The sequence below is a fragment of the Seriola lalandi genome, unplaced genomic scaffold (genome assembly GCF_002814215.2).
Source record: "Seriola lalandi dorsalis isolate HSWRI2012SDOR001 ecotype SW California unplaced genomic scaffold, Sedor1 jcf7180002054945, whole genome shotgun sequence".
Taxonomy (NCBI): Eukaryota; Metazoa; Chordata; class Actinopteri; order Carangiformes; family Carangidae; genus Seriola; species Seriola lalandi.
In genome coordinates, this window is record NW_019525496.1 from 86,869 (window position 1) to 100,691 (window position 13,823).

Consider the following 13,823-nt stretch of genomic DNA (forward strand, 5'->3'; position numbering starts at 1 on the left):
GCTACATTCATATACATTTTTCAAACAATAAACAAACCTTTTCTTACCATAAAACACAGACAATTTTAACCACACTCTGAACCTGAGCTGTACAAAACGGAAACCATGTCAAACATGCAAACAATAACAATAATAATGTAAGTATATTAACCCACTGATGGCTCTGTATGCCACATGTACAGTAACAGCTTCTTCAGCTAAGAAGCTAGCTGTGTATTCTCAGTACAGACACCACGGTAGATGTGAAGGGGCTGGTTCAGTGGTTAGTGGGCCATCAAAAAAATTAGCACACGTTAGCACACTGCTGCTGTTTTCAGAGCAGCTGATGATAACTTGACTTGAGTGGAATTTGTACTGAGAAGATGCTTTTATTTTCTGTGGACAAGCTGTTAGTTTCCCTGGATGTGATGCTTCCTGTGACTGTGACAGCTCGAACTCTGTTTATCTAAAACCTGACTTTAAAATCAGGTCCCAGAAAAATTTGGATCAGGAGCAAAAATTTGGAAAATCAGCCAAATATCTTAAATCTGGAAATTAAAATTTCTGGTTTTACACAAAAAACTCTGTAAACCAGAAAGTTTTTATTTAATATAAATTTAATGAGTATATATATATATGTATATATTTTATTTCTGTAAACCAGAAATATCAGTATGTACATATACATATATATGTAAGATCACCCAGCTATTGGTTATCTGACCTAACCCCTCGATTCCACATTTCTTGGACAAACATTTAGATTTTATGTGAAAACTTGAGGCTGAAAAACACATGTTTATAGCTATATCATATTCCTTATGTTTATTATATTTCTGTAGTGCAGCTGTGTGTTTCCTGACCTTTCAGATGATTTCTTGCTCCTCCTCGGGGCGTCACTGCAGCTGCAGGTGTTTGAGGAGGAACTTCAGTCGTCAGTTCAGATCCTGGCAGGAGACAACAGTGAGCTGGAAGGAGATGATGGACAGATTTTTGATCTCATCAGACGACTCCGTCTCAACACGGTCCCTGACTTCATGCTGTGCAGGTAAACCCAGCCTGCAGTACACCTGTCTGTCTTTCTACCTGTCCACCTGTCTGTCTCTCTTACCTCTCTTTATATGTTCAGGTCATACCTGGACATGATGAAGGTTATTATCTTCAGCTACATGTTCTGGTTTGTCCTCACCATCATCTTCATCACTGGCACCACCAGGTGAGTGGGTGGGGCCACACTTACCTGTAGAATTTTTAGTAGTAAATGTAAAGTTTTACCGGTCCTGAAAACAAACACTCTCGAGATTAAACCAGAGAAATGTGTGTTTAACTGTAAAATTCAGGTTCACAAAATATGTAATTAAACCTAAGGATAATTTCAGATTGTACCCAGAGATTTGTGCAGAATAAACAAACACAGGTGTTATTTGGTCCAGGATCAGTATCTTCTGTATGGGTTACCTGGTGGCCTGTTTCTACTTCTTGTTGGTGGGCGGAGAACTGCTCCTGAAACCAGTTAAATCCATCCTGGTGTACTGGGACTGTCTGATTGGCTACAACGTGTTCGTCATCACCATGAAGAATATTCTGTCGGTGAGATGCATCATCACCATCATCATCATCATCATCATCATCATCATCACACAATCATTCGTATTTACTAATATATTCAGTCACATGATGGAGTCTCTCTTAATACCTGTCTCCCTACCTGTCTGTCTCCCTGCCTGTCTGTCTGTCTATCAGATCCTGGCCTGTGGTTTCATTAAATCAGTGGTGCTGAATCACTGTTGGCTTATTCAGCTTTTCAGCCTGGCCTGCACCATCAAAGGATACACCAAACGTACGTAAAGTGTGTCTGTCTGTCTGTCTGTCTGTCTGTCCATCTGTCTGTCTAACTGTTAGCCAACAGTTATATCAGTATTTGAATGATAACTTGAGGTCAATACTAGTATCAAATTTGTACCTGTCTACAGTCAGAGACAAGTTTGAGTCAAAACTGGCTAAAGACCAGGATGTCAAAATCAAATTTGAGTCAACACAGAGACAACTTGGAGTCAGAACTGGTTCAATAATGAGATAAGGCCGCGTCAAAGTGCCCTGGCTACTGAGTCAAGTCAGAGTCAAACGGACCCCAAGAGTCAGAGTCGAGTCAGAGACGAATCTAAGTAATTACAGGCTCCAGACCAAAAGTCAGAGTCAAACGGATTGAGAGTCAGAGACAAGTCAGAGATAAGTCAGAGATGAGTCAGAATTGAGTCAAAGACGAGACTAGTCAGAGTCTCAACACAAAGACCATGAACAGTCCAAGTCAAAATGGACTGAAGACGAGTCTTAGTCAGTAAGGTGCAGAGAGCATGATCCAAACTATCTTTCTGTCTACCTTTCTCTCTGTGATCTCAGCGGAGCAGCAGAGCAGTAAACAGTGTGAGTTGCCGAGTGATGAAGCGGGGATCATCTGGGACAGCGTCTGTTTCTGTTTCCTGTTGCTGCAGAGGAGGGTCTTCAGGAGTCACTACTTCCTGTATGTGGTCCTGGACCTGCAAAATACTCAACTCTTGGCCTCCAGGTACACAGTCACAACACTCGTGTATGATAACACTCATTAACACACACACAGTGACATGATGTAAATATGTGTGTCACAGGGGGGCGGAGCTCTTCGAGGCATCCACAGTGAAAGCCGTCAGAGCAAGACTGGAAGTGGAAAAGACGTCCATGGACCTGCTAAAGAGACAGTAAGACACAAACAGGGCTACAGTCAAGACTACCATGAGTCAAAGTCCAGCAGCTCAGAGACTCTGAGTCAAAATGTAGACAAGGAAAATCCAAGACCAAGTAGTGATCCAAACTGGCTCAAGGCCCAGAACAGTCAAGGTACAGACAAAACAACATACCATCAAGATACCAAAACACAAAGACACCAAGACACTAAAACACCAAAACACCAAGATACCAAGACACTAAAACACCAAGATAACAACACACCAAGATACCAAGACACTAAAACACCAAGACACTAAAAGATCAAGACACTGAAACACCAACACACTAAAACGCCAAGATAACAAAACGCCAAGATAACAAAACACCAAGATACCAAGACACAAAAATACCAAGACACTAAAAAACCAAGACACTAAAACACCAAGATAACAAAACACCAAGACAATAAAACACCAAGATTATTCCAAGTCAAAACAGGTTTAAGACTGAGACAAGTCTGAGTCACAACACCAGAGAGGCAAACTCAAGTCTGACTCATGACATCCACGAGACAGGTTCAAGTTCAAAACAAAACTGTTTTGAAAAAGACTTGGACTCCACCGTCAGGCGTCAAGTCACTGCATCAGTTAATCATGTTTTGTCTGTCAAATCCTGGATCAGGTGATAATGGACACATCTGTACTATGTTCTAACCTGACACACTGACCCAGACCTGGATCAGTCTGACGTCTGAGTCACTTCCTCTTTGTATTTCCTTCAGGATGGAAAGGATCAAATCTCGACAGCAGAAGTTTCGCAGAGGAAAAGAGAAAATGTTGAGTTTGACCCAAGACAGCTTCCACACTGATGGTCTGTGAACAAACATCTGTTGTCACAGTAACAGACTGGGATACACAGCTATCATTCAAAGAATCATGTGAGGTTCTTCTTTTTTAATGTTTTGTTTTGTAGGTCAGGAAAGCAAGAAGGGTCAGCAGCAGGAGTGGTGGAGACCCTGGGTAAACCATGCCTCCAGTAAGTCACATGACCTCTGACATCACCACTCTCACCTGTCAGACCCGTTCATTTTCATTATTTTGTCTCTCTGAGTAACTGTTTGTCTGCCCCCAGTGGTGAGGAGTGGTGACTACTACCTGTTTGAGACGGACAGTGAGGAGGAGGAGGAGGAGGAGGAGGAGAAGAAGGAGGAAGAGGAGAAGAAAGAAGAGAAGCTTCCTGACAAATCAGCCTTTCAGGTGAGAATCTCCATGACTGTGTACCTGAACTTCAAATTTTGTAGCACAGTTAGAAGACTTTATGAATTGTCACATGTAAAACTGTCAGAAAGAGAACGTTTCCATTTTAATACATTTATGAGAATCAATCAGAGAACCGATGAAGTGATTGATCTCTGCTGTCTGTTTGCATGTCAGTTTGTCTACCACGCTTGGATCACTGATTCCAGAACAGCCATGAGAGCTCGCAACAACCAGGAGAAACTGTGGAAGAATACGTCCTCTGAAAGAAGGAGCAGGAAGGAGGAGAAGAGAGGAGGTGAGGAGGAGGTTTCACCCCAGCATCAAACAGTAACATGGACAGGTCTCTGTGCTGAAGACAGGAAGTTTATTCATACAACACAGTTTTATATGAACAGATCCAAAGAATCTGCAGAGGTTATAAGTGGAGTGACCACAGGGGCCACACTGAGCTAGACCACAGCAGTGGATGTCTGTCCCTGATGGACTGACGCTGACTGAGGGATGAAGTCACAGAGTAAAATTAACTGTAAAATCAGGCTTAGCTGTGAAATGGAGAGAAAATAGAAATTGAAAGAGGAGAGAGTTTAACTGCTCCTCTAACGTCTTCTTGTTCGGCTCAATGATGGAACTGATAATCAAATCCAATGTTACTGCTAGCACCAGCCTGACACTGGGACATAAATACTGACGTAAATGCAGGTTTGCACCATGAAGCAGAGGTGAATGAAGTTTTAAAAAGGGAGTGTGATATGTGATGGAAAATACAAGTAGATCACAGCAGCTGAGTAGGAACAACAGTGAGTCAAACATCATTAGTTGTCTTTATTAACCCCTCAGGTCAGGAAAACCACTCGTCTAATTTAATTAATATTTCTTACTTACATATTTGATGTAGGGACTTTAAAAACTGTCCTGCAGCGTACGAGTCCTCATCTGTGATTGTCATCCTTCGTAATCCATCATATAAACTGGCGTTTTTTTAATATTTCGACAAAGAGACAAAAATCAATAAATCAATAAACCCTTGAGAATGCTCTGCCCCCTCTGTGCTGAGAGTCTAACTCCGCCCACAGGTGAGGACTACCTATCAATCACCTTCAGTAGAAGATAATGAAGAATGTCAGCCTCCTCTCTCTGTAACTCCAGGAATGTTTGTGAGACTGATGTTATCCAGAGTTAGTCAAATGTAGAGTTGTGTGTCGTCTGCATGTCAGTGTTGCCTGAACCAACTAGATACCTGACTCCCTCTCTTCAGCAGCTGGGGTCATAGAAGTGACAGAGGACACGGAGGAGTACAGAGAGGAAGAGGAGGAGAGAGAGGAGGGTCCAGGTAGGAGGTCTCAGATTTCACCCCCTGAAACAAATCAAACACCTTAACAGTCCCTTTGAAATGTGTTGGTCAACAGAGAACAATGAGGACAACTATGTTGTGATGTTGTGTGTTTCAGACACTGTATTGCATCGGTTCTCCAACACACTGCGGTTCTGTTGGGTTCTGCTGTCGGCTCTTCTGGACTCTCTGACTGCCTGGCTCAGCAGCTTGTGTCAAGAACACATCGACATCTCCACTGTCCTCCGCATTGAGCGCTGTATGCTAACACAGCAGGCCAAACAGGTAAACAACCGAACACTAAGGACTACAGTTCCCTACTTGGGGCCATGTGTTAGAACTACAATAAAGATGGAGGATCTGCTTCATGTTTATTTTTGTTTTTTGTTTGATCAGGGAAATTTGCCCACCAGAGAGGCAATCAACATTTACTACCAAGAACAGATGATGACAACATCCAGAGAGTTTGGTCTGGACTACAGTATCCAGGAGGAAGAGGGGCAGTCCTCAGCAATGAGAGGAGGGGAGGAGGAAGAAGAAGAGGGAGTAAGGCCTGGTACAGACAAAGAAGAAGCAGGAGGTCAAACAACAGATGACAAAGCAGAAGAGGACCCAATGTCAGGAAACAAAGCTCCAGAAGATCCACATATTAAACCAGAACCAGAGCCGCATTTAGGAGAGGATGATTCAACAGATCCACATACTGAAAGAGTATTGGGAGACGATCCTTGTGAACACACCAAAACACACATATTAGGAAGATGTTGTTCATGTAAAACAAAACCAGAAACTGTTCCAGGAATAGATCCACCTGATACAGAATCAGGGCCAGATGGTCCTCATGTACTAGATGAAACCTCAGGGGCAGCAGATGCTCCAGCTTCACGAGTTGAAGCAGAGACAGTACCAATAGAAGGTGATCCAGCAGTGGAAAACTACCCAGAATGCATGGTGGCAAAAACTAGCCAAAAAGCACGACCCAAACTGTCCAGGATGGAGAGAGTCCAATCTTCATCTTCGTCTTTGTTTTCAGCCTCAGATGAAGAAAAGATCAGTGGAACACACAGGTTGGTCCTCCTGAAGTGACATAATAACTTCATAAACACATATGATACTTCATGTTCATTATGTGCATGTGTCAGTGTTGTGTTTGTCCGACAGAATCCAATCCAATCCAATCCAGCTTTATTTATAAAGCACTTTAAAAAACAACCAGAAGTTACCAAAGTGCTGTACATGATAAAAATGATAAACACAAGATAAATTAAAAGACATAAAACATCAATAAAAACAGATATATAATAAGAGAAAACAATAAAATAACATAAAATAAGATAGAACAATAAAATAAAATCACATCTTACAAGGTGTCAAAGGCCATGGAAAAGAGATGGGTCTTAAGAAGGGATTTAAAAACAGACAAGGAAGATGCCTGTCTAATGTGCAGAGGCAGATCGTTCCACATTTTAGGGGCTGCCACAGCGAAAGCACGGTCCCCTCTGAGCTTGCGCTTCGTTTTTGGCACCCTCAGGAGCAGCTGATCTGAGAGAGTGGGTGGGTGAATATGGTTGCAGCAATTCAGAAAGGTAGGGAGGGGCGAGACCATTGAGAGATTTAAAAGCAAATAAAATAATTTTAAAATGAATCCTAAAATGTATGGGCAACCAGTGAAGTGAGGCTAAAATGGGGGAAATGTGGTCATATTTGCGTGTGCCAGTTAAAAGACGTGCAGCAGCATTTTGTACCATCTGGAGACGGTTGATGGAGGACCCACTAACCCCCACATAAAGTGCATTGCAGTAATCCAGCCGTGTGGTGACAAAGGCGTGGATTACTTTCTCAAAGTGCTGCTTTGAAAGAATTGGCTTTATCTTGGCCAGCTGCCTCAACTGGTAAAAACTTGACTTCACAACTGTCTTGATCTGATTGTCAAGTCTAAGGTCAGAGTCCACCTTAACTCCCAAGTTAGTGACGCTGGATTTTAGGTATTAAGCCAAGGAACCTAGATCTAGACAGAGGGTCTCGGAGCTGCCACCAAAAACAATCACTTCTGTCTTCTTTTCGTTAAAATTTAAAAAATTTAGAGCCATCCAGGCCTTTATGTCGGCAAGACATTCAAGGGTGTGACAGAGAATGCTTGATTCTTTTTAAGAGGCATATAGACCTGAGTGTCATCTGCATAACAATGAAATAAAATACCATGCCTCCTAAGTATGGAACCAAGCGGGAGCAGGTACAAAGAAAAGAGAAGAGGGTCTAGGACTGAGCCCTGCGGGACACCACATGACAGAGGAGCAGAGGAGGATACAGAGTCACCAAGACCCACACAGAAAGTTTGATCTGTCAAGTACGACCTGAACCACTCCAGTGCTATGCCACTGATGCCCGCCCACTGCTCCAAACGTGAAATTAAAATGTCATGGTCTACAGTGTCAAATGCAGCAGTTAGGTCTAAAAGTACAAGAACAGCACATTCACCGGAATCACAAGTTAAAAGAATATCATTAAAAACTCTTAAAAGTGCCGATTCTGTACTGTGCAGTGATTTAAAACCAGATTGGAAGACCTCAAGAATATCGTGCTCCTCCAGAAAGGACATTAATTGATTGTAGACTGTCTTTTCGAGGAGTTTTGAAAGGAAGGGCAGTTTGGAAATAGGCCTATAATTTGCCAGAACTGCAGAATCTAGACCTGTTTTTTTTATTAAAGGTTGCACTACTGCATGTTTAAAGTTTTTAGGGACTACACCTGAGGACAAACTGCTGTTAATAACTGCAAGCACAGAGGGACCCACAGTGGGAAAAACCTCTTTAAATAGTCGAGAGGGGACAGCATCATTAGGAGAGCCTGAGGGTTTTAAATGACCAACAGTGTCCTGTAAATCTGACAGAGGCACAGACTCAAACCTATCAAGGACAGCTGAGCAGGGGACAGAGACTGAAGGGTCATATGCAGACGGTGAGATTAGTGCCCTAGTGCCAGCAACCTTGTCAATAAAAAAGTTAAGAAAGTCTTTGCAAACAGCAGGCGAAGCCTCAATACCGACGGTCTGTGGAGCATTAAGAACGGAGTCGATAGTCTTAAAGAGAGCACGAGGCTTATGACAGTTTGACAAAATAATATCAGAGAAATGTTTAGTTTTAGCATCTTTCAAAGTTGTCTGATAGTTACGCCAGCACTCTCGTAACATTTGAAAAGACACTTGCTGTTTGTCTCTCTTCCACTTGCGCTCAGCTCTACGGCACTGGCGTCTGACAGCACGAGTAGTGTCATTTAGCCAGGGTTCACATTTAGTTTTAGGCAGCCTAATTTTTAATGGAGCCACAGTGTCTAAAACAATTTGGCAGGAGGAGCGAAACCATGAACTAAGCTCGTCCGTGTCGTTATACATTGATTCAGGAACGACACAGCTCTGATTAAAAACGGCCGAGAACTGACCAGCAGTGGAAGGGTTAATAACGCGACAGCACCGGGCAGCAGCAGCGCGAGGTTTAACTGTGTTACCGGCAACAACAACATCAAACAGTACAGGCATATGTTCCGAAAACAATGCGTCACAGATCTCCAAGTTAAAAACAGGCAAACCGTATGATAAAACGAGATCGAGTGTGTGTCCGTGTTCTTTTGTGGGACCACAAACAGACTGTACTAGATTAAAAGAGTCAATGAGGTTAAGAAAGTCCTTCACCATAGGCTTATCAGGACAACACACATGAACATTAAAATCCCCAACAATAAGGACACGGTCATACTTGGGCATAATTTCAGCCAAGAAATCAGAAAAGTCACTTATGAAGTCCTTATTGTATTTGGGAGGTCTGTAGACCACTGCACACAACACTGTGTGAGGGCGGGCCAGCTCAAATAAACTCAGCTCAAAGCTGGTGAAGGAGGACGACAGAGACATTTGCTTACATTTATAATGACTTTTATAAATAGTCGCTATTCCTCCTCCTCGGCCCGAGGTCCGGGGGGAGTTAAAATAGCAGCAATCCCCAGGTAAAAGTTCTGTGAGGGCGCTGGACTCACCAACAGCTAGCCACGTCTCAGTCACACAGAGAAAATCCAGTCCTCGGGAAGTAAGGAAATCCTTCAGGATGAAAGTTTTGTTCGCTAGCGACCTAGCATTTACGAGCCCAAACCTGGCAGGAATCGGCGGATCCACAGTAGTAACCGTCCGGGGGGCCCGACACAAAGGCCGTAGGTTGAACAAATTCACCCCGCGCCAACGAGGCCGAGGAGAGCAGGGGCCGCGGGGCTGGAGCGTCTCATCCGGGCCGTTGAGAAATAACGAGCGGAGGCACCGCTCCATACCTAGTCCAAGAAACCTTGGAAGTGCGCGATAAACAGGCCTTTAGCCTTACCAGTCAACCGCTGCGTTTACCCCGGCGGCGGTGGCGTTTACGCCGGAGGGATAGAGCCGGGGCGCGGCAGAGGTGAGCTGGGATCTCCTATAGGAAAGGGGGCAAAGACTTTTGTCCACCATGATCAGACCCCACCAGATCTTTGGCAGAAACTTGAATGTCCAACAGTGTTTGGCGATCATACACCAGTAGCGAGTAGACATTTAGACTGACAAGTGACAGATAGAGCACAAACACACATAACGCTGGCAGAGACAGACGGCAGGCCACGCACACTGGCGCCATCTTAGTCCACCTTCTCTCCGTCAGAGGAGAAAAAAAAAAAAGAAGAAGCTCAACAATGACTTTTATCCAGTTTAAAGTATATTTTTAACAGATGAAGGAATTTAGTCATTGGACGTCTGGATCTTAAGTTATTAAAGAAACAAACTGAAATATATTAAATATTAGACAGCTCAGCTCCCAGCCGCTTAAGATATCCTGGGTCACTGAAGAGCATCAGTGAATCACTGACTTTAAACATCAAACTGTTTAATTCAGTGTTTTACTGGTTTTAATCCCCTGGTGTGTTTGTTCTGGAGAGGAGGACACCTCTGTGGATAATTCAGCTGCTGGTAAAAACCTCCTGAACCACTGACACTGAAGGAGTCCAGTGTTGACCTACATACAGACCAAAGTGATGTAGCATTAAACTGTGTTTTTGTGAACAGTTACTTTTATCTGTCAGTAGTTTGTTGAGCCATGATGCTAGCTTGGCATTAGCTCAGCCATCTGTGGTGTCAAATATGTCTTTGTCTGTCGAACAGTGATGAAGAATCGAACCAACAACTTCTTGTTGACACACAGCCAACTCACACCTTCACCAGCGCCTCTCCCCCCACCTCCCCCTCCTACCTCCTCCTACCCCCCTCCTACAGCCTCGTTCTTGGGCTGGACCTCCAGGAGGAGGAGACATGGGAGCATGAACAGGGGAGGAGGAGAAGGAGGGGGAAGGCGGAAACAGGATTCAGGAAGCGGCTGCTGGTTCAGATTCCAGGGACGAGAGGCAACTTCCTGTCTGACTCAGCCTCCACTTCCTGTCCACTGGTGTCTCGCACTCAAGAGCTGACAGCGAGCGAGCTGCTGAGGAACAGGTGAGGAGAGGGGAGTCACAGAGATCACTCACATGTCATCTGCTGATGGTTCACACTTCACACTTCTCTGTTTCAGGACTTTCTACGACGAGGAGCTGGAGGAATCGGACCGTTTCTATGGTAATCAGCCACAGCTGCTCCAGCTGTGCTACGCCCTCTATAACATCCTCGCAGCTAGGTAAAGTCTGCACACCCACAATTTTCCACTGCATAATTTAAACCACACCTACGAACCCCTCTAGAATGCAGATGATACTTTTATCTTTCTATGCAGACAATACTTTTAGCTCTCTATGGAGATGATACTTTTAGCTCTCTATGCAGACGACACTTTTATCTCTCTATGCAGACGATACTTTTATCTTTATGCAGATGACACGTATGTTTCTATGCAGACGACATTTTTATCTCTATGCAGACGATACTTTTGTGTCACTGAGTGAATATCACTAAACGTCAGCTGAACAGACTGAGATTAAAGTGTTTGGTGTGAAGACTCAGAAAGAGCAGGTTTTCAGCACTGAGATCATATGAACATGCCTCCCCCAGGTCAGAAACGGTGTGTTACCTGGTAATTGTGTTGAACCACATGGTGTCGGCCAGCTGTCTGACATTGGTTCTTCCTGTTCTGGTGTTTCTCTGGGCAACGCTCTCCGTCCCTCGACCCAGTAAAACATTCTGGATGACGGCCATAATCTACACTGAGGTTCACACCACTCTTTTTATTTAACTTTAATTTTAACTATTTGTAGTTCATAACTATTTATAACAGACTTATCCATCTGGCCAATTGATGTTTAAGCTGTCTGTCTACATATCTGTCTCCTCAGGTTACTATCGTGATTAAGTATTTCTTCCAGTTCGGTTTCTTTCCATTCAACCAGAAGCTGGAGGTGGACCGATCCAAACCGTTCCATCCCCCAAACATCCTGGGGGTGGAGAAGAAGGACGGCTATGTCCTGTACGACTTGCTGCAGCTGCTCACTTTATTCTATCACAGAGCCACACTCAAGGTACAAAACACTAAATTGTGCAACACCTATTTTTGATTCTATTTGTAAAGCATTTTACCTTAATCACTTCACCTCAGTCTCTTTACTGCCTTATCATATTCACTGGATGAGTGAGTTAATGAATTGCCTGCTTCTTGAAAAGATCAAATGTACATGACAGAGCAAGGCAGAGAAATTGAATTGTACAAGTCGAACTCACTCTCGACTACACCATGAACTCAAACCAATGTCATACAAACATCTACCTCATTCATCTTCCTCTTCCTCTGCAGTGCCATGGACTCTGGGACCAGACTGTTACCACGGAGATTGACACGCTCCAACAAAACGACAACCAGGACAACTCCGCAGACGGTACCACCTCGATTGACATGGCTGACTCCGCCAATACACTGCGACGACGAGGCAGGAGACGGACACGCTCCAGCTCCACCCAGCTGCGCTCTCCTGCAGGTAGAATCAAACATACCCTAACACAACATCACTGAATGAAAGGTTCAGGACTGAAGAATCATAAAGCGTCAGAAGACTTTGTTCTCAGATGATTCTGGTCCCGGTCTGTAGGGTTCATTATAACACTGGGCCGACACTATATCAGGGAAAGTTCCCAATCGGTCTGATAACACAGCAGTTTGAAACGTGAGGGCCATCTCATAGTCAGGGTGGTCTTATATTATTTATTTTTATATATATATATATTATTTATATACGTATATCTAAATCATAGTGGCCCCCATTGGGAGCCCTGGGGCACACCATACTGTGATCTAGGGAAACCTAGATCATTCAAACAAACTGTTCTGTTAGAAATATACTGGATATTCTAAAGTTAAAGACTGAGCCACTGAGTCACACAAAAAACATTTCTTAATAAAAGGACATTACTCACTTTGAAAAGGGGCTTGGTAAAAGTGAAAGACTATTGTAGAAATTAATGTAATGTTGATGTTTTCTTCTTGTGTGTTCAGGCAGTGTGAGTTCCAGACCTCAGCAACCCAGCAGGTTTGATCTGCTGCTGGAGAAACTCAGAGAACTTTCCATCAGAGCCAAGAAGTACTCTGTTAGCAGGTATGCTAACACTAAAGCTAACTGACCGGTGAATACTCTTTTTGTTGACAAACCAACTCACCAGAAGATTCCTCTCTCTGTCAGGTGTATGTCTGTTTACCATCCAGTATGTCAGTTCTTCAGAGCTCTCGTCCAACCAGAATACAGCGCTGTCACAGACGTTTACGTCCTCATGTTCCTTGCAGACACGGTCGACTTCATCATTATCGTCTTCGGGTTCTGGGCCTTTGGCGTAAAGTTTTATTTACTGACCTGGTTGTTTACATTTCACTCTGAGCTGAAACTTTATTCACATCTGCTGACTCTTATTATTTTATTCTAATGATTTTTAGAAACACTCTGCAGCTGCTGACATCACTTCCTCCCTCTCAGAAGATCAAGTTCCTGAAGCATTCTTGGTGATGGTCTTGATCCAGTTTGGTACGCCAACTGTCTGTCTAACTGTCTGCTTGTTTACCTTTCAGTTTACCTGTTTACTGTTTACCTGTCTGTCTGCCTGTCTGTCTGTCTGCAGGTACCATGGTGATAGACAGGGCACTGTATTTGAGGAAGACTGTTTTGGGGAAGTTGGTATTCCAGGTGATTCTGGTTTTTGGGATTCACTTCTGGATGTTCTTTATACTGCCGACAGTCACAGAGAGGTAACTCACCTTTACCCTTCACTCATTAATATTATAAACACCTCTTTATCTGCTGTCAGCTGCATCTTAAATAGGGTTATTGGTATGGCCGATTATTGGGTTTGATATTCAGGATTTTTACAATCATTGAAAATGTTATTTGTTTTACCAATTGCTAATTAAATAAATAAATTTTAAAATGCTCTACTTTGGCTCTGATTCAGCTGCCTGTCTATGTAGTCACCACTCTGTGGTCTGGAGCAGTGTCCCACCCACAACACCAACTGATTGGTTACACGTCTTGATTAACAGCCTATCAGGCTGAAGTCTGATGTGTACACAGACAGACAGACT

The 13,823-nt window shown here is 43.5% G+C and overlaps 1 protein-coding gene across 1 annotated transcript in view; it reads left to right on the forward strand.

The window, feature by feature from the left end:
- The window catches only part of LOC111644957 (piezo-type mechanosensitive ion channel component 2-like), a 40,092-nt gene that overhangs the window by 18,338 nt on the left and 7,931 nt on the right, over positions 1 to 13,823 (forward strand). Inside the window, exons 24-45 of the mRNA XM_023393957.2 lie at positions 850 to 1,027; positions 1,109 to 1,195; positions 1,413 to 1,569; positions 1,723 to 1,819; positions 2,380 to 2,545; positions 2,625 to 2,714; positions 3,464 to 3,552; positions 3,655 to 3,717; positions 3,814 to 3,938; positions 4,116 to 4,236; positions 5,197 to 5,271; positions 5,390 to 5,556; positions 5,668 to 6,338; positions 10,442 to 10,768; positions 10,845 to 10,946; positions 11,318 to 11,474; positions 11,599 to 11,781; positions 12,054 to 12,234; positions 12,750 to 12,849; positions 12,934 to 13,081; positions 13,182 to 13,269; positions 13,364 to 13,490. Of these exons, the coding sequence (XP_023249725.1) occupies positions 850 to 1,027; positions 1,109 to 1,195; positions 1,413 to 1,569; positions 1,723 to 1,819; positions 2,380 to 2,545; positions 2,625 to 2,714; positions 3,464 to 3,552; positions 3,655 to 3,717; positions 3,814 to 3,938; positions 4,116 to 4,236; positions 5,197 to 5,271; positions 5,390 to 5,556; positions 5,668 to 6,338; positions 10,442 to 10,768; positions 10,845 to 10,946; positions 11,318 to 11,474; positions 11,599 to 11,781; positions 12,054 to 12,234; positions 12,750 to 12,849; positions 12,934 to 13,081; positions 13,182 to 13,269; positions 13,364 to 13,490 (3,499 nt within the window). The remainder of the gene's footprint in view (positions 1 to 849; positions 1,028 to 1,108; positions 1,196 to 1,412; positions 1,570 to 1,722; positions 1,820 to 2,379; positions 2,546 to 2,624; positions 2,715 to 3,463; positions 3,553 to 3,654; positions 3,718 to 3,813; positions 3,939 to 4,115; positions 4,237 to 5,196; positions 5,272 to 5,389; positions 5,557 to 5,667; positions 6,339 to 10,441; positions 10,769 to 10,844; positions 10,947 to 11,317; positions 11,475 to 11,598; positions 11,782 to 12,053; positions 12,235 to 12,749; positions 12,850 to 12,933; positions 13,082 to 13,181; positions 13,270 to 13,363; positions 13,491 to 13,823) is intronic.